A 27342-nucleotide genomic window follows, 5' to 3' on the forward strand; every position below is an offset into this window, starting at 1 on the left:
GTAAGTCCAGTTTAATAAGTATTGAAGTGCTATTGCTTACAGGATAAAATGCAAATGGCTTAGTCCAGCATATATGACCTACCATGATGAAACCCAAGCCTTCCTTTCTAGCCTGATGTCCTCAGGGAAAGACTGAATTAATCTCTCCATCCCCTTGTGTCTCCTGATGCATTAACAGAATCTGCCTTTAATGCTGTTTCTTGTCTATGTCAGACTCCCCTGTACTCTGTGAGCCCCTGATGGTAGCTGCATCATACCTATCTGATCTCCACAAGGCAAGGGCAGAGTTACCTGTTTCATATGCCCTGCAGGTATCTGACAACAGTGCCTGGCACACAAGACTCTTGGGGCAGACAGCATATAACATATATAAATACAGGTCCATAACACCTTATCTATAAGACTAAATTTTTAAAAACTCTGAGCACTCAAAGTTTTTTCTTTAGTTATATTCAAAAACTCATTTGCTCGCAAAACCAGACCTTGGCTATTTCTAGACTTAACTCATTTAGTTTGAATACTCATATTTGCTGAAGATGTATTTATATTTCAATATGAGGTGCTGCTGCAAAACCAGTTGGGGATGTTATATAACATACAGTTAATGTACAGTGGCACTTTTTTAAAAAACCTGAAAAATTCTGAATTCCGAAACCCATCAAAACCTAAAGTTTTTTCAAATTTGTACTCATTGAGGTATCTTTTTTAAAGTAAATAAAATACACTCATTTTAATTGTACAGTTTGAGTTTTTACAAAAATATACACTCAGTGTAACCACCAGTACAGTCAAGTTAGAAAAGTTTTCATCATCCCACAACAAGTTCCCTTGTACACAGATTTCCCCACCCCTCACCTCTTGTTCCAACCAATGACTAATCTGCTTTCTGCCACTTTAAATTAAATTTGCTTGTTCTAGAATTTCATATAAATTGAATCTGTGTCTTTTGTTTCTGCCTTCTTTTGTACAGCAAAATGTTTTTGAGATTTGTCCACTTGTGATCAAGTATCAGAAGTTCATTCGTTTTATTGCTAAGCTGAAACTTACTCATCTCTGCCATTGTAGCAGAAAAGTAGCCATAGACAGTACTTGAAAGAATGAATGTAACTGTGTCTTAATAAAACTTGATTTTCAAAACCAGGCAGTAGCAGCAAACTGAAGTTGCCCTGTGGGATATAGTTTGCTGACCTCTGCTGTACATCATCAATACTTGGTAATATCAGTGGTTTTGATTTTAGCCATTCTAGTAGGTGTGTACTGGTGTCTCTGTGATTTTAATTTATATTTTCCTGATGATTCATGGTGTTGAGCATCTTTTCATGTGCTTATTGGCCCTTTCTAGATTTTATTTTGAGTTGTTTATTCAGATAATTTACCCATTAAAAATTTATCTTACTATTGAAATGTAAGTGTTGAATTGTAAGTGTTCTTTACATGTTCTAGATATAAGTCCTTTGTTAGATAAATGGACCGTATTTTCTCCTATACTCTTCATCTTCTTATTGGTATCTTTTGAAGAGCAGTTTTAAATTTTGATGGAGTTTATCAGTTTTTGCTACTATAATTAATATTTTCGTGTTATTTCTAAGAAATCTTTGCACAAAAGAAAAATTTTTATAGTTTTTACTTCTACTTTTAAGTCAGTAGTCTACTTTTTTGAGTATGGAATTAGGTTAGGCTCCATGGGGGTTTTTTTGGTTTTTTTTTTTTTTTTTTTTTTTTTGCTTTCCGATTGATTATTTCATTGTTTCTTTACCATTTGTTGAAAATGGTTTCTTTACCCTTATTGAAATAACCTTGATAATTTCACTGAAAATTACTTAGTCACATATGTGTGGTTCTATTTCTGAACTCTATTCTGTTTCTTTAATCCCTAAGTCTGTCTATATAGAAATACAATTCTATAGTAAATCTTGAAATCAGATCATATATTCTCCAACTTTACTCTTCTTTTTCAGAAATTATTTTGGCCATTTAAGATTTTTCACGTTTGTATATAAATTGTATGATTTACTTGTCAACCCTTGAGCCCAGGAGTTTAAGACCAGCCTGGGTGACATAATGAGATCTCATTTCTACAAAAATAAAAACAATTAGCTGGGCATGGTGGTGTGCACCTGTAGTCTCAGCTACTAGGGAAGCTGAGGCAGGAGGATAACTTGAGCCCAGGAGATTAAGGCTGCAATGAGCTATGATCATGCCACTGCACTCCAGCCTAAACAAGAGAGTGAGACCCTGTCCCTAATAATAATAACCAGCTTATCATTTTCTCCCAAAAAAAGAATGCTGGAATTTTTAGTGGAATTACATAGACTCTGTAGAGAATTGAAAATTTAAGAATAGGGAGTCTCCTAATTCAGAAACTTGATATATCTCTCCATTTACTTAGTTAACTCCTCTTTAATTTCTCTTAACAGTATTTTATAATTATTGTGTAAGTCTTGCACATATTTTGTTAAATTTAATCTTAAGTATTTTTCTAAATGGTACTGTTTATTTAATTTCATTCTTCTGTGTGTTACTACTATATAGAAATGAAATTTTTTTTTTTAATGTTGATCATGTATTCTGCAACTTTGCTTAACTTATTAGTTTTAGTAACTTTTTGGTAGATATCCTAGAGTTTTCTACATACACCATAGTGTCTGCAAATGGAGACAGTTTTATGTATTCCTTTACAATCTGGATGCCTTTTATTTCTTTTTCTTGCCTTATTGAATAAGACATGATCTCAGTGTATTGTTGAATTAAAAATGGTAAGAGCAAACATCCTTGACATATTTCCAATCTGAGGAGAAAAGTTACAGTATTTCACCATTAAGTCTCTTGAGAATACCCTACAATAAATTAAGAAGATGTCCTTCTCTTCCAGGTTGGATGAGGAGTTTTTAGTATGAATGACCATAGAATTTTGTCAGATGCCTGTTTTGGATCTGTTGAAATGTTCATATGGTTTTTCTTCCTTTGTCTGTTAGAGTGGCAAATTCTGTTGGTTTAGTTTTGAATTTTAAACCAGATTTGCATTCCTGGAAAAAACTACTTGGTTATGATATATTATCTTTTTTATGTATTACAGGTTTGATTTACTCGAGTTTTGTTAGGGAGCATGTATACGTGTGTGTGTGTCTGTGTCCTTCCTAGACACATTCATGAGGATTATTGGTTTGTTTATTTATTTATTTATTTATTTATTTATTTTGCAATGTCTTTGCTTTATTTTGATATTGAGGTAATACTGGCCTTGTAAAATGAGTTAAGTTCCTCTGTATTTGGAAAAAGTTTGTGTGGATTTGGTATCAGTATTTTTCATATTTTTACTTTTTAAACTCATATGAATCTTTACATCTCTACAGATAACTTATACTTGGGTCTTTTCTAAAAAGAAAATCCAGACTGATCATCTTCATTTTCTATTTGCAGTATTTGGACCATTGAATTTTAACGTAATTATCACTTTAGTTAAGTCTACTGTACTCCTGTTTTCTGTTTGTTCTGTTTGTTCCATCTTCTGTTTTTTCTCGTTTTCTTTCTTTTTTAAAGTTTTATTTTAATTCTACTGTTGACATATTAGCTATACCTCTTATTTTTCTCAGTGCTTACTGTAGGTTGCAATACGTACCTTTAACTTATCAAAGCCCATCTTCAAATAACATTATATTTAATAAAGTGACACTCTTCGGTTGGGTGCAGTGGCTCACGCCTATAATCCTAGCACTTTGGGAGGCCGAGGCAGATGATTCATGAGCTCAAGAGTTCAAGACCAGTCTGACCAACATGGTAAAACCCCATCACTACTAAAAGTACAAAAATTAGCCAAGTGTGGTGGCGTGCACTTATAATCCCAGCTACTCAGGAGGCTGAAGCAGAAGAATCACTTGAACCAGGAGGTGGAGGTTTCAGTGAACTGAGATCACACCGTTGCACTCTAACCTGGGTGACAGAGTGACACTCCATCTGAAAAAAAAATTAAAAAAATAAAGTGACACCCTTAAAACAGTATTTTTCCATTTCCCCCATCATTCTATGTATTATTATTACTATGCTTTTTACATCTACCTATGTTATATGCATAATACATCATTACTTTTGCTTTAAATTGTCAATTGTGAATTATGAAAATAAAAGGCATATGTATCACCCACAAATTTACCATTCTGTTATTTCTTTTGTAAATTGGAATTCCCATCTGATATTGTTTTTGCCTGAATAACTTTAACATTTCCTGGGATATGGGTTAGCTGGCAATGAATAGTCATAGTTTTCAGCTTGGATGAAAAAAAAATTTCTTTGCTTTTGTTTTTTGTTTGTGTTTGGTTTTTTTGTTTGTTTTTGTTTTTTAAGACAGAGTTTCATTCTGTTCCCCAGGCTGAAATACAGTGACATGATCATGGCTCACTGCAGCCTGAGCCTCTTGGGCTCAAGTGATTCTTCCATCTCAGCCTCCTGAGTAGCTCATCAAACCCAGCTTTTTTTTTTTTTTTTTTTTTTTTTTTTTTTTAATGTAGAGTCAGAGTTTTATTATGTTGCCAAGCTGGTCTTGAACTCCTGGGCTCAACCAGTCCTTTCACCTTGGCCTCCCAAAGTGCTGGGATTACAGGAGTGATCTACCACACACGGCCTATTTCACCTCCTTTGAAAGATGTTTTTCTCTGGCACAGGATTCTAAATTGACTTTCTGTCATGCGTTTTAATGATGCTCTTTCATTGCCATCTATCTTGAACAGTTTGCATTCACTATTTGTTCCCTTAAATGTAATGTGTCTTTTTTTCCTCTCTCTCTGCTTTTAGGATTTTTTTTTTCTTAATCACTGGGTTTTAGCAATTTTGCTTTGATGTGGTTGTCTTTGTATTTATCTTGTATGGAGTTGAGATTCTTTGAACTACAGTATAGACTTATTATTTTAATTAAACTTGGAAGACTTTAGCCATCACTTTTTTAAATATTTTTTCTGTGTCTGACTCTTTTTTCTCCTGGGACTCCAGACTGCTTGATATGACACAGGCACTGATGTTCTGTTCAGTTTTCCCCACTAATCTTTTTTTCTCTGTGCTTCATTTTAGATCATTTCTATTTCTATATCTTCAAATTTATTGTTCTTTTCTTCTGGAGAATATCTAATCTTTTTATCTTGTGAATTTTTCATTTTCAATACTGTACTCTAGTTCTGTTTGAGTTTATATAGGTATATCTTCTGTTTCTCTTTTCATTAAGTTCATGTTTTCCTTTTAAATCTTTGAGCATATTAAAAATAGCTAGTTTAAATTGCTGCTTACTAATTCTCTTATTTCTGTCATTATGGGTCTGCTTCTGTCGACTCACTTTCCTCCTGGTTATGGATTACAATTTGTCTGTTTTTGTATATCTAGTAATTTTATATGGACTGGTGAATATCATGAATATTTCATTGTTAAGTGTTTGAATTTTATTGTCTTCCTTGGGAAAGTGTTTTAATTTATTTTGGCAAGTCTTCGAGTTATTTGCTGATAAGGTTAACCCTTTGAGGCATGTTTTTAATCTTTGTTCTGTGTGTCTACAGATCAGATTCTAGACCATGCTCTAGTATGCTTGATTCTAGCACTGATTTAATTCTCTTACCAGTAGGCATGACTGGAAAGAAATGGACATATGGAATAGAAGTTTAGAGGATAAAATGGTAGAGAAGAAGTTGTCAAGCCTGGGCAATAAGAAGAGTAATAAATGGAACATTAACAGAATATGGAAGCAAAGTGGAAGAGCTAGTCTGAAGAATATTTAGCTTAATCTAAGCCTAGATTGTACACTCATTTTTAATATTACATTTTGAAAGTAGGGAATTCATGACCTTGAGTTTTCACAGGATTTCACTGATACTTATTTAAAGAAAATGTCTAGGGACTAGTATCTCTTGTAATGAATGTTACTTTTGTTCTTCATTTCCACTATACCCTTGAATAACTAACAGTCTGTTTTTAGCTCTGCATGTATTTATAGTCAGCTTCTCTTCCTGAGTATTAAAATCACAATTTACATGTAATAAATGTGTGGCAGGAAAAATTTGGATAGTCACATGGAACTTGTAATAACAGAATTTGGATATATTTTCAGTTCTTTTATTTAAGAGATCTGTGAAGTTTGAGAGCTTCTTTAGAACCGTATTTAAGGTTTTAAATCTGTCTCATCTCTATCTCATTGTGATGATGAAGCCACTGCTTCTCCTTCTGGGTGAATAGGGATGTCTGATATTGCAGCCTCCTTGTATTTGACTTATTAAAATGTCATTAAGTCAAAGTCAAATAGTAGGAACTTACTCTCTTAAGGATTTGTTTTCTTAATCAGTACTTTGTTGTCCTTTGCCAGAGCTAGAGCGTATTTCATTATACTACCCACAAAGGAAATACCACATCTCTAAAAGCCAGAGGGTTGATATGACATCCTGTTTTTTCTCTATTTTAAGCCCTAGTATTTTAAGCATGTTAACAGGAATAACTCTCCTTTTTTGTAAACAGCTAAGTTTGGGAGGTGTTAAATGACAGGCAGTACTGCCAACAGGAAGATAGCGGTAGACACATAAAGACACAAAAGCCCAGCCATGTTCAGATGAGGTGGCGGGGGCGGGTATTATAGGTGTGTATGTGAGAAAGTAGTGATGTGAATAGTATTCAGTGAGTACCTATGATCTGCCAGATACCCTGGGTGCCTTAATTGCTTATTTTATTTACTTACTACTGCTATGTGTGATAAATGATCTTTATTTTACAACTGAGAGAAATTAAGGCTCCAAAAGGATAAATCATGTGTCTGATGTCCCATAGGTAATGAGTAGAGGAGTCAGATTCAGATGCCAATACCCATGATCTTTCTAATATTAAGAATGAAAAATAGGACGATAAGTAGATTAGATGCCTGAAGGAATGAGGAGATATGTAGGACTAATACCGTAAGTAGGAGACATGATGTGTACGAACTTGCTTTCTAGGACAAGCTGTCAGCCTTTGGCCTGTGAATGGCAGAGAGCAACAAGAATGGGTACAGTGCTGGAGAGGAAGTCAAGATACAAGTCTGGGGGTTCTAGTGGTCCTCAGCAAGTTACCCACCTTCAAGTCTCAGTTTCCATATCTAAGGAGGCAGGATTGGATGGTTTCTGAAAGTACCTTCCACCTTTAATACTCTATAATTATTTAGATGATATAGCAATCTTATTTTAGCAAGCTTGATTTGATCTCTAGGTCTAAAAACTCAATAGTAAAACAATAATAAAAATAGCTGACAATAGATCTTTTAGTCTTCTTCCCCCTCCATTACTCTTCATCTCACCTCTCTCCCCTCCTTACTCCTTTCCCTCCTCCATCTCAGCGTTTGTGGCCGTGGAGGACAGGGCTGTGGAGACTTTGTAGTATGCCACCTGAGGCAGAGGCCAGGAGGAAGGCCAAGCAGGGACAACCAGGCAGCATTTAGCGGGGCGGGGGAACAGAGCCCCAGCACCACCCCTCCTGGGAGGAGAGTGAAGAGGTAACTATACCCAATACTGCAGCCGTGGAGTCCGTGCTTAATTAATTGAAGAGTACTGTTACCAAAGTAACAACTAATGTCACTAGTGCTGTAATGGGAAATCCTGTCGCTAGAGAATTTGATGTTGGTGACATTGCCAGTGGTGGCAATGGGCTAGCTTGGAAGATTTTTAATGACACAAGAAAGCCAGCAAAGCAGTGGCTGTTTTTGTCTTTTATAAAAAACTGATTGACGAATATCAAAAATTTGAAAAGGATCAAATCACTGATTCTCTAAAACAAGGAGTCCAACAGTTAACACGGCTTTAACACCCTCGACTTCTTACTGTCCAAAATGCTTTAGAAGAATACAGGGATTGCTTGGCATTTTGTACAGACAAGTTTTTTCCATTTTAGCCAGTGTTCTTGTTAACTGGGAAAACCTACCCTCCCCTTTATCTCCAGACATTAAGGATTATAAACTTCATGATGTAGAAACTAAATATGGTTTGCTTCAGATTTCTGAAGGATTGTCATTCTTGCATAGCAGTGTTAAAATGGTAAATGGAAATATTACTCCTGAAAATGTTTTGAATAAAAGTGGAGCCTGCAAAATAATGGGTTTTCTTTTTTTTGTATCATCAACCAATCCTTCTGAACAAGAGCTTAAATTTCCTTACAAACAATGGGACCCAAGTTTACATTCATTATGTCTTCCAAATCCTGAATATTTGGCTCCTGAATACATACTTTCTGTGAGCTGTGACACAGCCAGTGATATGTATTCTTTAGGAACTTTTATGTATGCTGTATTTAACAAAGGGAAACCTATATTTGAAGTCCACAAGCAAGATATTTACAGGAGTTTCAGTAGGCAGTTGGATCAGTTGAGTCATTTAGGATCTAATTCACTTACAAATATACCTGCAGAAGTTCGTGAACAGGTAAAGCTACTATTAAATGTAACTCCAACTGTAAGACCAGATACAGATCAAATGACAAAGATTCCCTTCTTTGATGATGTTGACGCAGTAACACTACTATATTTTGATACCTTATTCCAAAGAGATAATCTTCAGAAATCAGTTTTTCAAAGGACTGCCAAAGGTTCTACCAAAACTGCTCAAGCATGTCATTGTGCAAAGAATTTTGCCTTGTTTGACTTCAGAATTTGTAAGTACCTTTTATTTTGCCCGGTGTCCTACTGTTGCTGAGGAATGCACCAAAGAAGAATAAGTCAAATTAATTCTACCTGAACTTGGCCTTGTGTTTAAGCAGCCAGAACCAATCCAGATTTTGTTAATTTTCCTACAAAAAAATGGATTTGCTACTAAGCAAAACCCCTCCAATGAGATAAAGAACAGTGTTCTACCCATGGAGCGCTAGAAGCTCCTTCCATTCAGATCCAAGAGCTCTGTCTGAACATCATTCCAATCTTTGCAAATCTTATAGGCTACCCATCCATGAAAAATGCTTTGATACCAAGAATTAAAAATGCCTGGCTACAAACGTCTTCCCTAGCTGTTCATGTAAATTCATTAGTGTGCTTAGGAAAGATTTTGGAATACTTGGATAAGTGGTTTGTACTTGATGATATCCTAACCTTCTTACAACAAATTCCATCAAAGGAAGCTGCAGTCCTCGTGGGAATTTTAGGTATTTACAAATGTGCTTTTACTCATAAGGAGTTGGGAATCATCAAAGAGCAGCTGGCTGGAAAAGTATTGCCCCATCTTATTCCCCTGAGTATTGAAAACAGTCTTAATATGTTCAATTCCTTCATTTCTATCATAAAAGAGATGCTTAGTAGATTAGAGTCTGAACATAAGACTAAACTGGAGCAACTTCATATAATGCAAGAACAGCAGAAATCTTTGGACATAGGAAATCAAGTGAATGTTTCCGAGGAGACAAAAGTTACAAATATTGGGAATCAGCAAATTGACAAGGGTTTTAACAACATTGGAGCAGACCTGACTGGCAGTGAGTCCAAAAATAAAGAGGATGGGTTGCAGAATAAACATAGAAGAGCATCACTTACACTTGAAGAAAAACGAAAATTAGCAAAAGAACAAGAGCAGGCACAGAAGTTAAAAAGCCAGAAGCCTCTTAAACCCCAAATGCACACACTTATTGCTACTGTTAAATAGACTAAGGACTCAAGAGGCACCTTGATGAGTAATATGTCATCTTTGACCAGCCTTTCTGTTAGTACCCCTAAACCTTCTGCTTCAAGTTCTTTCACTTCTGTTCCTTCCATGGCCATTGGCATAATGTTTTCTACATCAATTGATAATACAAAGAGAAATTTGACAAATGGCCTAAATGCCAGTATGGGCTTTCAGACTTCAGGATTCAGCATGCCTGTTAATACAAACCAGAACTTCTATAATAGTCCAAGCACACTTGGAGTGACCAAGATGACTCTGGGAACACCTCCCACTTTGCCAAACTTCAGCACTCTGAGTGTTCCTCCTGCTGGTGCAAAGCAGATCCAACAAAGACCCACAGATATGTCTGCCCCTAACAATCTCTTTGGCTCTCAGAAACCCAAAGTCAGCATGAACCAATTATCATAATAGAAATCCAATCAGTGGCTTAATCAGTTTGTACCTCCTCAAGGTTCTCCAGCTATGCGCAGTTCAGTAATGGGAACACAGACGAACATGATAGGACAATTTGCCTTTGGTATACAGGGTAATCCTTTCTTCAACCCACAGAATTTTGCAGCCACCAACTACTATGACCAATAGTAGTTCAGCTAGCAATGATTTAGAAGATCTTTTTGGGTGAGGTGTCTTTCTTCTGTTTTGAAGGATTATTTTAGTTTCAATCATGGGTGAGCTGATTTACATCTTTATATATTTTACCTGGAGGAACTACTTCTATGGGAAAGTGAATGGTTCTGTGACAGAAAACATCTGTGTCTGTGCCAGCATAGAAGTTGTATGGGCTTCTAACCCGTTGAGTTTTTTTAAAGCATTGAGAGATTTTTTCCTCTTACCAACTCCCTTTCAGGTTTTTAAAGACCCAACCCTTCCCAATTTCAAAGAGAAAAAGGTCAGCTGAGTTATCTTGACTAGTAGAATCTTTTAACCCAGTGTTTATTTTGGCTTGTGAATCTTGATGTTATTTTAAAAATTGAGTTAATCATCATTGCAAGCTCATCATGGTACACAGTCTACCTTCACGAGTCATTAGTCTTCATTTCAATATGTAAAATATCTTGATGCTGTATTGATTTGTTTGCATTTAAGATGACAGTGAGAAAATGACAAGCATAAAGAGAAGTATCAGGATATTTGCATTTTCCAAACTTACTTTTCAGATGAACTAATGTTTAGTACAAAGAGACTGAGCAAATAGTACACAACTTAATATAACCTTCATTTCATTGGTTTAGATGCGTTATTAACCATTTTAAATGCAAACTAATCATTGTAAATTATATTTTAGCATGGTCTGCCTCAAATAGCAATGTATTTTTCTGCATTTGCTTGGATATATTTAGAATCACTTTTTTCCTCCTGTATCACAGAAGAGGTATGTGCTGATTTGTTTGGATATTTGACAAAGCACTCTGATGTGACTTTCCTGACTACCTTCCTATTTCATTTCAAATTCAAACTTCTGAGGTTGCAGCATATATGAACTGCATTTTCTTTTTTCTTTTTTATTATTATACTTTAAGTTCTGGGGTGCATTTTTAAAGGGAGATTTGTAAGAATTAAACTATGTTTAATGAGTAAATGTTTGAGATTTCTGCTGTATTGTTACAAATGTAATCAACTTCTCTTTAAAAAAAAAAATAGCTAACATTGGTAGAGTGCCTCCACAGTGCACCAGGCATTGTACTAAAGTTCTTTTGCATTTGCTGAGGAGTGACTTACTTCCAATTATATGGTCAATTTTAGAGTAGGTGTAATGCAGTGCTGAGAAAAATGTATATTCTGTGGATTTGGGGTGGAGATTTCTGTAGATGTCTTTTAGGTCCACTTGCTACAGGTCTGAGTTCAAGTCCTGGATATCCTTGTTAATTTTCTGTCTTGTTGATCTGTCTAATATTGACAGTCGAGTGTTAACGTCTCCCACTATTATTGTGTGGCAGTCTAAGTCTCTTTGTAGGTCGTTAAGAACTTGCTTTATATACCTGGGTGCTCCTGTATTGGGTACATATATATTTAGGATCATTAGCTCTTCTTGATGCATTGATTCTTTTACCATTATGTAATGTCCTTCTTTGTCTCTTTTGATCTTTGTTAGTTTAAAGTCCATTTTATCAGAGGTTAGGATTGCAACTCCTGCTTTTTTTTGCTCTCCATTTGCTTGATAAATCATCCTCCATCCCTTCATTTTTAGCCTATGTGTGGGAGATGGGTTTCCTGAATACAGCACACTGTTGGGTCTTGACTTTTTATCCAATTTGCCAGTCTGTGCCTTTTGATTGGGGTATTTAGCCCATTTACATTAAGGCTAATATTGTTATGTGTGAATTTGATCTCTCAGTTAATCAGATTCATTCTCCATCCATCTTTGATCCCTAGGTGGTGAGGAGTTGTGATCATTTGGAGGAGGAGAGGCATTCTGGTTTTTGGTGTTTTCATTCTTTTTGCGCTGGTTTCATCCCATCTTAGTGGCTTTATCTACCTGTGGTCTTTATAGTTGGTGGCTTTCGGATGGAGTCTCTGAGTGGACACCCTTTTTGTTGATGATGAAGTTATTTCTTTCTGTTTCTTAGTTTTCCTTTTAACTGTCAGGCCCCTCTGCTGCAGGACTGCTGGACGTCCACTCCAGACCCTGCTTTACCTGGGGATCACCTGTGGGGGCTGCAGAACAGTAAGGGTTGCTGCCAGTTTCTTCTTCCATTATCTTCGTCCCATAAGGGTACCCACCAGATGTCGGCCTGAGCTCTCCTTTATGAGGTGTCTGTTTGGGTATACAGGGGTCAGGGAGCTGCTTGAGGAGACAGTCTGTTCCTTACAGGAACTCAGGTGCTATGCTGGGAGCTCCACTGTTCCATGCAGAGCTGCTGGGCAGGTACCTTTAAGTCTACTGCAGCAGAACTCATAACTGGCTCTTTTCCCAGGTGCTCTGACTTTGGAAAGTCAGCTTTATTTATAAGTTCCTGACGTGCTGCTGCCTTTTTTCAGAGATGCCCTGCTGAACACAGAGTAATCTAGTCACAGTCTGCCACTAAAGGTGTTGCTGAGCTGCCGCAGGCTCTGCCCAGCTGCTATGTGAACTGCCCCAGTATTGGCAGACTGCCTCGGTAGTGGCTGGACTGTCCCGGGTCCAGCTGCACTTGCTGTGAAACTCTCAGTCCAGAGTGTTTCAGATTGCTTGTTTTGTGAGGGTCATACCCACCAAGCCAGATCGCCTGGTTCCCTGTCTCAGCACCCTCCCTTTCAGTGGAATGGGCTGCTCTGTCTCCCAGGCATTCCAGGCACCAGTTGAAACGACCACCTAGATTTGCATGAGTTTCTGTGTGCCAACCTGCTGCACCAGCTGTGCTGAAAACTCATGGCACTTTTTGGCCCACGAATCTCCTGGTCAGTGGGCAGTGAAAACTTGTTTGGAAATGCAGTGAGCACTCACCCTCTGCATTGTTCTTGCTGGGAACTGCACTCCAGAGTTGTTCCTGTTTGGCCATCTTGGATCCTCCTAATGCAATTTTTTTTAAAAATTAGTGACTATGAGAATACACTAAAATGTAATTTTTCCAGATTTTTAAGAATCCTCCACAGAATTCAAATTTTGTTATTAAAGAGCATATCATTTTATCCTTTTGGAACTATCACTTTATTTTTTCTTGCCTGCTGCTGCTTCAAAGGCACAGACCTCTTTAAACAGTACTAATAATAGGGAGAAAATATGAAATTTCTACAAATTAATTCTAAACTTTAAAAGCATAGTTATAAAGACAGGAACAACAGACACTTGGACCTATGTGAAGGGTGAGGGTGGGAAGAGGGAAAGGATCGGAAAAAATAATCGTTGGTTACTAGGCCTAGTACCTCGGTGACAAAATAATCTGTACAACAAACCCCTGTGACACAAGTTTACCTATATAGCAAACCTGCACATGTACCCCTGAACCTAAAATAAAAATATTTTTAAATGTCAAAATTTTAAAAAGCATTGTTATAGTCACTGAGCAATATATTTAGATAGTATGTAATTCAAATGTGTAGTATCTGCATGTTCTCACTCGTGGAAGCTGACAAAGTTGATCTCATAGAAGTAGAGAGTAGAATAGTGGTTTCTAAAAGCTAGGAAGGGTAGCAGGAAGGAGGGAACAAGAGATGTTGGTTAACGGATACAAAATTACAGCTAGATAGGAGGAATATGTTCTGGTGTTCTTCAGCACCATAGAGTGACTATGGTTGACAATAATTAGTTGTATATTTTCAAATAGATACAAGGTAGGATTTTGACTGTGCTCCATTGCAAAGAAATGATAAATGCTTGAGGTAATGCATATGATGATTACCCCAATTTGATCATTATACATTGTATACAGGTGTCAGAATATCACATGTACCCTATAAATATATCCAGTTATTTTGTGTCAATTAAAAATACTTTTTAAAAATTACTGTCAAAAAGAGTGTGCTATTGTTTTTACTTTAGAAGTTCTCTAACTAAAAAAAAAAAAAGCTGGGGAAAAAACAACTATAGTGCTAGGGTATATAACAAAATTCAGTGGAGAAACAATCTTGTCTAGTATTTCTTTGGTTGTCCTACTTTAGAAAAACTAATGTTCATCAGTTTTCTCTGTAGCCTAGTAAGTTGAAATATATTGGATTCATTTACATAGACTCTCCTTTTTAGATGTCTGCTCCAATGAGGATCTCCCTGAAGTTGAGCTGGTGAATCTGCTAGAAGAACAACTACCACAGTATAGGCTAAAAGTAGACACTCTCTTTCTATATGAAAATCAAGACTGGACTCAGTCTCCACACCAGCGGCAACATGCATCTGATGCCCTCTCTCCAGTCCTTGCTGAAGAGACTTTCCGTTATATGAGTGAGTATTTTTTTATTCTTTTAGTTTGTGCATTGAAGTGATGATTGTGGGTATCTTGGTATTGGTTTTTAAAGCACTGATGTTTCATAACCATTGTTCAGTGTATACCTACTTTAATTTGAACTGATTTTATAGGAAGAGATAATTCTGTGTTATGTTTGAATGAAGAAAGTTTGTCATCCGGATGACTTTCAGTGTCCAGTGTTGCAAGTATACTTACATGTTTTCATTACTTGATGTTTTCCTCAGACTGAGTAGAAAAGGGAACTTTTTAAAAAAATGAAGTGATTTAAAATTTTAATATTCCTTTATAACTGTCAACATTTATTATCCCAGTAGTTTGGTATCCTAAGCTATCAGCTTTTGACTTTTATCTTTATTAATATCTTTATTAAACACAGTCACAAGAATTATGTCAGCATAACTAAGCCTAGTTCTTAAACACATAAGTAGTTTTAATAATGCCAGGAGAAAGAATATACACTATGTAGTAATCTTCATTATTTAAGGATTCTAAGTGAGAGACTGAGCCAGATTTGTCCTGAAAATAGGTCTGTTTTACACCAAGCTATTAGAAATGACAAAGGAATTTTTAAACTTTGAAGTATGGAGACCTTTTTGCATTTGATTTCATCCCAAAAATCTGCATTAAGGCTGAAATTATTTTTGTAAAACTTTGGTACAAAATGTTGTGTGCATAATAGCTGTTAAAATATATAATAAATGTTTGAGTTCAATATTGATGTTTGTGAAATTCTTTTAATTAGAATTAAGTATGTGATTGGATCAGATCCTAGACATTTTCCCAGTAAGTGCTGCAGTGTTTTAATGCCAGATTGTTGGAGAATGGCTGTTGTGCAGTACTCATTTTCATAGTAATCATTAACTTGCTTTTAGCACTAGTTTCCTACAATTTATTTCTAGTAGTTTCTTAGAACTTAACTACTCAAAAAAAGTATAAACATTACTTCAGCTGAAACTGAAATATCAAGAAGCCCATATACAATTATATTTCTGTCCTTAATGTTTCTTTTAAATAGCTAAATTAAGGCTCCAAAGGTTTACTTGACATTTCAGTTTAAGAATTTGCTTGCTTGAGATTTTTCTGGAAAATCATTTTTAGAAGGAACAGTATTTCTTATTTCTAATTCCCATTGCTCCTTGAATGTTTAAATTTCTGAGAACTTTCAAAGTGAAAGTTCATCTGGGTAAATTTAGTTTGTCATTATTTTGAGAAAGTGCCAAAGAAAGTGCTCCTTAGTTATTTGGTCTTTGTCCTCTCGGCTACTGAGGAGCAAAACTATAGCTAGGAAGTGGTCTTAGATCATGATTTAATGGAGTTAACTTTTAGGATGAATTATAAGTAAAAAGCATAGAAAATAAAAGGTAAATTCTAAAATACTTTTCACAAAACAACAGTGTCCAAGGGAGCGATTTAAAACTTGAGATTAATGATACTGATCCGTACTTCAGGGTTTTGGAAAACTATCCTATTTCTTTAGTGTAATGGTACTATTTTCACTTCAACAGTTGAAAATTGAACTATATATGGTATTCCTAAGATCATGAAACATATAAGTTACGAATATACTGATAATCTACCTCTGCAGTATACTTTAATTTCACTGTTCTTTTAGAGGTGTTAATTCCTTGGGTTAATAGTTAAATCACATATAAACTTCATGAATTTGCATCTTATGAATATAAAAGCTAAATGATTTATTTCGCAAATTGACCAAGGTTTAAAAAGGAAGATAAAAAATATTCCCTCACCCTTTCCCACAGTTTTCTATCCCCCTGAGATTTCAAGATTTGTGGTTTTGAATAATTACTATGTACCCTGGCAGACCATCCTAGAGTTCAGCTCCCTGGGTTACTTTGGGCTTACCTCTACCTGTCTCACATGCCAGTGGATACTTGTGCTTATTAAAATGAATTTTAACACCTAGTAAAAAGAGGCAGCACAGGCAAAGGCACTTTCTCTGTTATGTAACACAAAGAAATTGAAAGAGCTGTGAGAAGATAGTGATTTGGAAGGAAATGTAGCCAGCATTTGAGCTTCGGAGCCTATCTCACAGGAAATGGGGGAGAGTGAGTATTTCTCTGAAGTCACCCAATCCAGAAAGAGATTGTTTACTTTTAAGATAGAACACTGGGAGAGCAATGAGTAGGCAAAAATCAATTAATCAATCCCAGTCCCTGCCACACATATAAAGTTTAAGATGGTCAAAAGTGTTTTACGCGCAGAACAGGCCACCCCACAATTTTCTTGATTTTATTAAAACTGAGTTTCAGCGTGAGCTGTTGGGGAGCCATGCAATCAGAACACGATATAGACTGTATCATTTGTTTATTTAAAGGCTAACGTTAGAAACCTGATGTTTCTTTCAAGGGGTTTTATTTTTAAATAGGGGATTACCTTTACCACTTCCTAAGGCATAAGAGGGGGAAAATGATTGATTATGTAAGTTTTATTTTAGGAAGTGGTTCTCAAAAATGTGAACCCCTGCATTCAATGTTACCTGAGAAATTGTTCGGAATTCACATTCTTGCGCCCCCCTACTCCACCTACAAAATTAGAAACTGGGGGTGAGATAGTCAAAGCTGTCTGTCTCAAGTTTGAGAACCACTGATACAAAGCATTGCCAGCCAAAGTAAATGGCCATCTCACGGTGACATTAATTGGAGAATTAAGGAACTGGGGAGAATATATAATTTATGGTCATGGAAATTATTACTTTTGATTGGTAGATATACTTTTCCTCCAGCTCTGCCCTCAAAAATTATTAACCTGTACTGGCAGAAGAGGACATATGACTAATGAAGTTCAGGGAGCATTAACCATAAGCCCAGTTGTAGAGGTTAGCAGATTTATTTTTCTCCTAGCTAAGCTCTCTCCATCAGTTCCACAAGAAAATTAAACTATATACCCAAAGACACTTAGCTTTTATACAATGGATTTCCTTTTCACCCATGCATCATGTACTAGCTTTGCACAATCCTTAGGAGAATTGAGAAAATTGTCATTCAAATTGTCTGTAGGGCCTGATTCTCCCCTGAAACCCTGTTGAGAAAGACTGCCCTAGATGGTGTGTATCATCAGTTTCTCTCAGTCATTTTGAAGGCAGAAATTATTGCTGTATCATAGCAGCAAGGCTGTGGTCACTTCTTTAGGGTTAAAACCTCAAGACCTGCCTGTAGTTGTCAGGAGCTCTTACAGCTTTTACTATGCCATGTGGACACTGTTCGTGTTTCATTTGTATTTTATTGTTGTTGCTTTTGTTTGGTTTTGGTGTGAGAAAGTTGGAGAGTGCTGAAAGATTAGAAGAATTCTTTTTGAAATTCAGTAATTGTGGTAACAACTTTAGATCTTGAAAAGGGACCTATGTATGAGAGAACTATTAAGCACCATCTCACATAAATGACAGATATTAGAATGGATTATCATTGGTGTTTCCCATCCTGAAAATAATGTGAGATTGAGCTGGTTAATATTGAAATTATGCAGGGATAGAACATAAGGATTAGTGAACATAAGGATTATGTGTGTTAAACTCCCATCCCATATTTTCAGGAACATTAGTTTCTCCAAACATTACGCCAAAAATGTTGAACATTAATTAACAACCTCTGGAAACCAAGTCACAAAATTGTTCTGTCAAAATGTTTGTCATCTCTCTGATGTACAAATTTTTTTTTTAGAGAGGAAAGTTCAGGTCTAGAAATAAGCAAGGATCATTGCTAATTTCTGTATCATTTAACATTTTCAACCAATAAAAACTGAAGTGAAAATAGTTTTTGATAGGATTGATTTTAACAGATAGCCTGCTTGGCTGTCTCTACATTCTTGGTGACAGAATTATGGTGAAGAATTTGTCTGTGGTTTTTGAAGCATTTCATTTCAGTGTCTAAATGCCAAGACATCAAACACTTAAGAGTTTTGCCCTGAATATTTTTGGAATCATTCCAAGCAGCATGTCTTTATCAGGAGATTGTGTTAAGGAGAAAAAGACAGAAACTGATTCCACTGCAGAGAGAAAAATCCATTGTGTTATTTTCTGTTTTGTGCCCGACCAACATCTTTCTGTGCCCGACCAACATCTTTCTGTGCCCGACCAACATCTTTCTGTGCAATTGAAGAGGCCCAGCCTTTGGAGATTGGTAGTATATAGGCTGCGCATAAAACACAGGAATTTGAAAATTCTGATTGCACTATTTAACTTCTTTGCCATAACAAATACTTACGCATGTTAAAGTTCATTTTTGCTTTTTGAAACTTTAACAAGGGTTCCTGGGTTTTTGTGGGGATTTTTTTTTTTTTCTGTTTATAAAGATAACATTTGTTCTTTATAGAAAATAACAAAATACTAAACCATAATCCCTACTGAGAGATAATCACTATTAACATTTTAATGTATATCCTTCCAGGCTCTCTTGAATATCGATATTTATAGATATGCACACACTTTTAAAAGCAAAATTGGGATCTATGCTGTTTTATTATATAATATGCATTCACAGGTGTACGTGCTGGTATTTCATTAGATAAGGGCCTTTTTATGTTCTTAGTGGGGCTGAAAGAGCAGCACCGTGGAAAGAACTCATTACGGGACTCTTACATCATCTGAGTTTTTTCTAATGACCTTGTGAGATGAGCGTTATTATCATCTCCTTACCAAAATCCTAGCTTTGCCACTAATAGCTTGCTTTGTGGTCTTGAACATGCCACATAACTTCTTTCAGAGAAGATTCCTCATACAAAAAAATGGATCATTAAACTAGATAACTTCTTAAGGTTCAGCTTTAAATTTTTTGCTGTGACAGATGGTAAGCATTTATAGGAAACATATTTTCATTTCCTCTCACTAAAACATATTTTATTCTAAACATTTCTCAACTCTATTATTGTGTCCTTCATTGTTTTTTTCTCCTTTCATTGTGTGTGACTTGTGGTTCACAGTTGTTTTCCAGATCATTAACTTACTAGTCTTACTCCAAGTTAAATCTGCCACTTCATCTTTAACTCTGGTCAATCATGTCATTTGTTTTTTAAACTACTTGTATAAAAATTGGTTTTAACTAAGCCTATAGGATGCCTGATTTTTGGTTCGGGTATTAACCCCAGATTGGTGATTTTAATTCCTGACTCCACGTCATTTTCAACACCTGGGATAGGGCTTCTTGAAATTGATTACATCAGAATCTGGAGTTTAGAGCCATTGCTCTAGATTACATTTGGGTTTGCAACCATTGTCTGGTTTTCTGTAATTAGTTTAGAGCAGGTGTCCCCAAACTACTGCCCTCTGGGGCCATTTATTCGACCCCCGCCGCACTTCAGGAAGGGGCACCTCTTTCATTGTTAGTCAGTGAGAGGAGCACAGTATGTGGCAGCCCTCCAGTGGTCTGAGGGACAGTGAACTGGCCCCCTGTGTAAAAAGTCTGGGGACGCCTGGTTTAGAGCATGGATATATTGATTTGGTATTTTTACCCTGATTTTGTTGTTGAGACCAGAAGTAGAGGAGACCATTCACTGTAAGTATTTGCCTTAACTATTTAATCCTTTGTTCCTGCTATGCTACCAAATTAAATTGTGTCTATTCGTTAGGCTCAAAAGTCTGTTTCCCTTATCACTGTGGTTAAATTATTGAGTTAGTTTTTCTGTTTGTAAATATAAATTATTTTAGGGTACAAATATTTATTTCTAGGTTTTAAGAAAAGTTTTTATATTTTCAGTTTAAATCTTTTTCAGTTATCTCTTCATACTATCAAGCCAGCACTTCGTTTTAGTTTTAACTAGGAATAAGGCTGTTATTAATAATTAAGCTATAGGTAATTCACAGATTCATTTTAGTCAGCGGTGCTAGGGAGAAAAAAAGTTCAGATAAAAGTAAAACATACCTAGTGACTTCCCTACATACTCAGTCTTTTGGATATCCTAACATGTTAAGATGGAACTAAGGAACTACAAATGACTGCCAACTTAGAGAATTTAAAGTTAGGATCATTTCATACCTACCAGTTCTGTTTGAGGAGTAGTAACTATAAACAGTTCTATGATACTTAGCAGTTTACTGAATACTTTATTGCTCAGCAGATTATCATATTTGATCCTCTTAATAACCTCATAAGATACGTTTTTGCCTCCATATTTATTAACTGAATCTCAGAAGGGTTAAGTGACTTGTTCCAGCTCACTAAAATTCATGAATTCAGCTTTTCTACTCCAAAGCCCCTGTCCTTTTCACACTTCAAGGCAAACTAGTTATAATAAAAGCAGTCTAAGTCAAACACAGATTTATGTGCTACAGTAACATACCATGTTCAAAGTCAAAGGAACCCTTTTTGTTATGCATTATTAACTTGGTCATACTGTTTGGTGTGACTGGAATCACTGGAGTCATATTTGCTCTTTTTTGAGCTCAATTAGCCAGGTACATAGACAGTTCCTGAATTTGTGAAGTACAGAAATACTGGGCTTGAATTATGCAACTAATAATGTAGCATACAATTTATTTTATAGCTGAGACCTAGACGGAGAAATGTACAGATAAAGGGTCTTTAATTAAGCGTAAAGGAATTATGGTTCATAACAGAACCCGAAAAAGTTCTGCAAGTCCTGTTCCTCGTTTACGTTAGCTCACATGGTAGATGATCATAGATGGTTAAGATAATCACAGCAGAATTCCAGTTAAATTCCTTTATAACAGCATAAGCCCTCACTAATACCCTTTAGTAACTTTAAATTAGATTAGACTATAAAGCAATCAGTAACTTAATCCATTCTCCTAGCCAACATTCTCAAAAGTGAGTGGCAAACTTCCTGGGTGGAGGAAGAGGAAGGAGATAGTCAAGATGTGACTGCCTTGTGATCATTTGACGCTTTCTTAATTATTGTATGATATATACTTTGTAATGATTGGTCTGTTTCTTGAGTGTCTAATACATGAAATATTTCTTTTTTTCACATATATTTTTATTCTCCTGAATGACTTTTTGTAAAAGCCCGGGGTTTTTGTTGTTGTTATCTCTCAATTCTTATTAATAGTTAAATTTTTCCATTATTGCTAAAGCCTATAAATAGTTGTTTTTAACTATATTAGTTCTAGGCACAGACAGGGTGGAGCAGATGACCAAAACTTACAATGACATCGACATGGTTACACATCTCCTGGCAGAGGTAGGATTATCTTTTCTTTCTCCAGTACAAAAAGGTAAAACTTGAGGATCATTTAAAATCTATCAAATTTGTACATCAGATGGAAAATGATGATGTATGTGCTCTGGGTTATTTTGTATAAGGTTGTTACTGCTGAAACAACTGACATTTCAAAGTAGAGTGGTTTCTGAAGCTTGTTGTGAAGCTATAGAGGATTTATATTTAATTTTTATTTAATGGTGTTGGCTGGCCTCCCCTTCCTAGAAAAGCGTTCATCTTTTAAAAAAAAAAAAAAAAAAAAAAAAAACTTTTAAAACAACCCCTGCTGTTACATACCCTACAGCAGAGCTGCCCATTCAAAAAGCAATGTTATTGCAAATCAGTACCTGCAGTTTGGAGCATCTCCCCTTTTTACTTTTAGTTTGGGCTCTTATTTGAGCTTACTTTGTCTCTGGCATTTTTAATATGTATAGCGTATCTCCTCTAGTTGGCCATCGATAGACGTCTCCCTTTGTACCATTTCAGTTGATCTTACGGAAGACAGTCTTTTTCTAATATATCCTTCTCCCCTCTCCCCCTAGCTCTCCAGAATGACTTCTATGTTTGCCACTTAGCGTATATTTAAAAGGAGGCTTAAAAATGTGGAGATAATCCCTCCATTTTCATATGCCTGTGGAGAGAAAGGATAGAAGCTTTAATTTTATTTATATAATGATTACTGTAAGCAGATCATATACAAGGCAGTAAGATGTATATTGACAGTTTTCTATCCTACAGAATACAGTCTTCACCACTACCACACAGATGGAATTCCTGTGCCCTTACTAAGTATCACTGTCTGCCCAAAAATAACAACTCTGGGTGGAAACCTATTGCTTGACTTTTCTACAGACTTCCCGGCATCATTGCCACTAGCTTCTTTAGACTTCTTTCTTTTCTGTACTTTAGGCAGAATCCTGTGGCCTCAAAATTTCCAGTCTTTTATCTCCCATTTTATTTCATATCATCATTCTTGAACCAATTGACTACAGAACTCTTGGCTGCACTTTCCTCTAAGCTGCTGAATGCACATAAGCTTTGCCCTAAATGGAACTCTTTTTTATGTGCCTACCTGATCCATATCTTAAATACTTAATTCTGTATTATTACCATGCTTGATATGCAAATACATTCAACAAATATTTGTTGGGCTTTTACTATACAGGCCCCATCCTCATTTTTAAAGACTGTATTGATTTTCCAATTTCCAAAAATTTTAAGTTTAAAGTTTGGGTTGCTAGACTCTTAATTTACTAGGATGATAATAAATCTCACTTGATATCAAGAAAAGAGATGTCCTCTTGCATTTAGAACAATGGTGGTCATCCACTTGACCAACATTTTAAAGCACTACCTGTGTGCCAGACCCTGTGCTTATTTGTGGTATCGGGGCATTAAAATGAATCTTGATGCTTTCTAGGACATTGCTTTTGATTTTACCAAAACTGACTGCAAAATATCTGAACTGCCATTTAATCTTATTTATACTCAAAGAAAAGGTGTATTTGATATTTTAACAGAGGGATCGTGATCTGGAACTTGCTGCTCGAATTGGACAAGCTCTGTTAAAGAGGAACCATGTCTTATCTGAGCAGAATGAATCCCTGGAGGAACAATTGGGACAAGCCTTTGATCAAGTAAGCCTTTGATCAGATATCTGCAGCACAAAATAATTGGGTTTTATGCAGTGGATAAATTTATTTTCCTAGGTGTCCTTGAAATGGTGGCAATAGATAAATAACACCAGTACTTGTTGTCTTCATTGGTGATCATTAAACTAATCAGCAGAGAAATTAAATGTTAATATTACAGAGGAGAACTCACATGACTACCTTGGCCAACTTAAAGCCTGTATTACATATCTGTGATACCTGTGGCACCTTGCTTAGATATGAAAACTATCCATACTCTTTTGTGTAGACTTTGTATGTTATCTTATCTGAAATGTATTTTTAAAAAATAGATAGTATGTTGGTATCTTTATTCAAAAACCAAACAAAGGAAGAAAAGAAAACGAAACTTTGAAAATATGTTTATTCCATAGCAATAAACATTTGTAGTGAGAACTGATTTATTATTAACTTGAATGGTTGCATTTCAGATTTTCTGTAATTTGTTATTTTTATCTGGTTTCATTTGTATTTTATGAATGCATTATGGATGACAATATTTGAGCCTTTAGGTTGAAACTATTTGTTCCTAGAACTAAAATCAGTATTCCTAGGAAGACATGCATAGTGATATAGATCTGAAAATTACAAGCCCTTATGATAAGAATTTGAAGTAGGGATCTATTCTGATACTTTGAAGGTTCTTCAGTTTTGTTGTGTTTTTAACTAAGAGTGTATCATTATCTTAGGTGAAATTTTCTCCTATATATTCTTATCATATATACAATATGAAAATTGGCTTTTCTTTTCACCTAGGATAGAAAAAAGCTGTACTATTGAATTAATGCTCTAAAATTGTAACTTAGGAGGTATCTGAGATTTGTTATTCTCTTTTTAGTACTTCTTATATTAGTCAGTAAAACCTAGCAGCTGATTTTATGATGAAAAATAATTGCCCCATGAATTAGAAACTATAGTGCATGTAAATAATGCAAAATGAAGAACATGAAAATCAAGCATTTTATATGGACAGGTTAATCAGCTGCAGCATGAGCTATCCAAGAAAGATGAGTTACTTCGAATTGTCTCCATTGCTTCTGAAGAAAGTGAAACTGATTCCAGCTGTTCTACACCTCTTCGGTTCAATGAGTCCTTTAACTTATCTCAAGGGTTGCTGCAGTTGGAAATGCTGCAAGAAAAGCTCAAGGAACTGGAAGAAGAGAATATGGCTCTTCGATCCAAGGTACATTCAACCTAATTCCCATTTTCCTTTACTTTAAAGACTATAAAGTTCAGGTCCAGGTAGTATTGAGGTGAAATATGGCATAAGGATTTGCTATTGACATTCCAATTAGAGAGTCGTGAACAAGGAGCTGTTTGTCCTTAGATCCCACTGAAAAGTGTATAGTAGCAGGTTGACAGTACAATAGAGAAAGTCAAAGGATAGAAAATTTATCTTGTGGCATTTACACAAGTAACTAAGTAGTTACAACTGTGCTAAGAATTATGTCAGAAAATTACAAGGTTCTGTGAACATGTATGGTGTGGGCATCAACGAAGTCCTACTTAAGCAAGGACCATTTTAGCCAAGGCCAGGGATTAGCCAGGTAGAGACATATGAACAGGTTGTTGGCCTTTTTCCTTTGTAATGATGAACTTTAGTCTTCAAATGAGAATTAAAGGTTTTTGTAGTTATTTCTATAAAATCACTGAAGGTATTGTCGCATACTGATTTTTATCTTGAAGGCTTGTCACATAAAGTCAGAAACTGTTACCTATGAAGAAAAGGAACAACAGCTTGTCAGTGACTGTGTTAGAGAACTTCGTGAGTATTCACATATTCTCTTTTGTACTTTTTGGACAGTTCTTTGGTAGGATATCTCTACCTTTGAAGTTAGATCACTGGTTTTAGTAGAAGCATCTCAAGAAACAATTTTAAATGGTTACTGAAAATGTTAAAATACCACATTGAGCCTACAGCCCTAAATAAGATACCATATGTATTTTTAAGAAATACATTTGTTTCAAATTGCAATTATCAAAAGCTGTCATATTGTTGATGAGGAAATAGTCCTATAGAGGAAGATGACTTGCCAAAGTCAGAAAACTGATAAGTGGCAGAGCTAGGGCTTAAATGATGGCATAAAACCTACAATCAATGAGTATTAAGTGCCACTTATGTTTCTTTAAAGGACTATGTTTTAGGTTGAGATAATGTTAACTAGTTTTTTTTTTTTTTTTAAAACAAATCAGTTGGAAAAATATTGGCTTCACTGAAGAAAATTATTTAATTTCTCCATAAATACGACAGTTGTCCCTTACCTGCTGTTTCACTTCACTTTTCATGGTTTCTGTTTACTGTGGCCAACTGCAGTCTGAAAATAGTAAGACATTCCAGAAATAAATAATTCATGAACTTTAAATCATGAACCATTCTGAGTAGTGTGATGAAATGTTGTGCCATCCTACTCCATCCTTCCTGGGATGTGAATCATCCATTTGTCCATCTGCAGTCAGTATACGCTACCTGCCTGTCAGTCACTTAGTAACCATCAGTACCGGGTCAACTGTCACAGTATTGCAGTGTGTTCAGGTAACCCTTGTGCCCCAAAGCATAAAAGTATTGGTGCTGGCATATTGTTATAATTGTTTTATTAGTAGTCATTATTAATCTCTTACTGTGCCTAACTTATAAATTAAGCTTTATCATAGGTATATGTTTGTAGGAAAACACATAATACGTATAGTATAGAGTTCAGTACTGTCTGTAATAGTGCACATATCCACTGCAGGTCCTGGAATGTATCCCCCACAGATAAGAGGGGACTACTATATATAGCCTCTTAAATTGACAGCAATAATATAATACTATCACATCAGTTGGTCTGTGGGCTTCAAAATGTGATACCTTAGAATAGCAGAATATTAAACAACTGGAAGGAGTGTAAATTAAATTTTCTCCTCCACCATGAATCCATTACCCACCTTTTGCACTTTAAAATACAGGAAATGACTTGTTCAAGAGCTCAGATCCAGATCTCCCGCCTCTGTATCACCATTCTTTGAAATGTTAGAGGCTTTCTATCAATTTTAAAATAGTTTTATATGATGCTGAGAAGTAGTTTTTCTGCTTGTGTTTACATATCACATTTTTCATGTGAAATAAAGAATGAATAAATTCCCAGTGGAATTCTAGAGGCTCTATTTCATGTGCAGGTAAGACGACCAGGCTATAAGAATTGCTCTAGAGGTTTTACCCAGTTACCAGGTATCCCAGAAAGTCTCTCTCCTACAGAAGGATTTCCATGGCTTTATCCCATTCTGTTATAGATTGTGACTGTTCCATTCTGGAAATGTTCCTTTGTTAGATTTGTAAAGATTAATTTTCGTTGCTCTTGGGATTTTATGTCTCTAAAGAGTTCTCAAAGAAATAAATGAGATTACCTGTTTGCACTTGCTCACCTTTCAGCCTGCTTTCCTTCATAAAGAAAAAGATTTAGCAAATATCATTTTCATAAAGAAAAAAAATTAAAGCAAAACCTTTAGCCTGCTTGCCTTTACAAGTCATCTCTCTTTTTAGCTTCATTGTCTCTTATTCAATTCCCAGCATTAGCCTATTTCAGAAGAACCTTTATTCTCTACTGGTTTCTCTGGGTTTATTTTTTTATGTTAAAGAAAAATCTATTCATGACAGTCTACTGCTTGTTGTAAAGCAAGATTCAGCTCACAAGTCATAGTTTCATAGTTTGTCAACTCCTGCTCTCTGTTTATATTAACTTTTTTTTTTTTTTTTTGCTTCCAAGGTGAAACAAATGCTCAGATGTCCAGAATGACTGAAGAATTGTCAGGGAAGAGTGATGAGTTGATTCGATACCAAGAAGAGATTTCTTCTCTTTTGTCACAGATTGTAGATCTTCAGCATAAACTTAAAGAAGTAGGCTTATTTATTCATTCAACAGATATTTGTTAAGCACTGACATAGTATCTTGCACCATACTAAGTGCTAGATACAATAAGCAAAATAAACATGGTCCCTGCCCTTTT

The 27342-nt window shown here is 35.7% G+C and overlaps 1 protein-coding gene and 1 pseudogene across 7 annotated transcripts in view; both read left to right on the plus strand.

The window, feature by feature from the left end:
• The window catches only part of TRAK2 (trafficking kinesin protein 2), a 66274-nt gene that overhangs the window by 22355 nt on the left and 16577 nt on the right, over nt 1-27342 (plus strand). For all 7 annotated transcript variants that reach the window (XM_010336436.3, XM_010336434.3, XM_074399267.1 and 4 more), the window contains 6 exons: nt 14299-14493; nt 21594-21670; nt 23209-23325; nt 24332-24541; nt 25045-25123; nt 27102-27232. In XM_010336436.3, the coding sequence (XP_010334738.3) occupies nt 14299-14493; nt 21594-21670; nt 23209-23325; nt 24332-24541; nt 25045-25123; nt 27102-27232 (809 nt within the window). The remainder of the gene's footprint in view (nt 1-14298; nt 14494-21593; nt 21671-23208; nt 23326-24331; nt 24542-25044; nt 25124-27101; nt 27233-27342) is intronic.
• On the plus strand, nt 10-10938 carry LOC141584559 (SCY1-like protein 2 pseudogene; annotated as a pseudogene).

This window comes from Saimiri boliviensis, chromosome 5, assembly GCF_048565385.1.
Source record: "Saimiri boliviensis isolate mSaiBol1 chromosome 5, mSaiBol1.pri, whole genome shotgun sequence".
Taxonomy (NCBI): Eukaryota; Metazoa; Chordata; class Mammalia; order Primates; family Cebidae; genus Saimiri; species Saimiri boliviensis.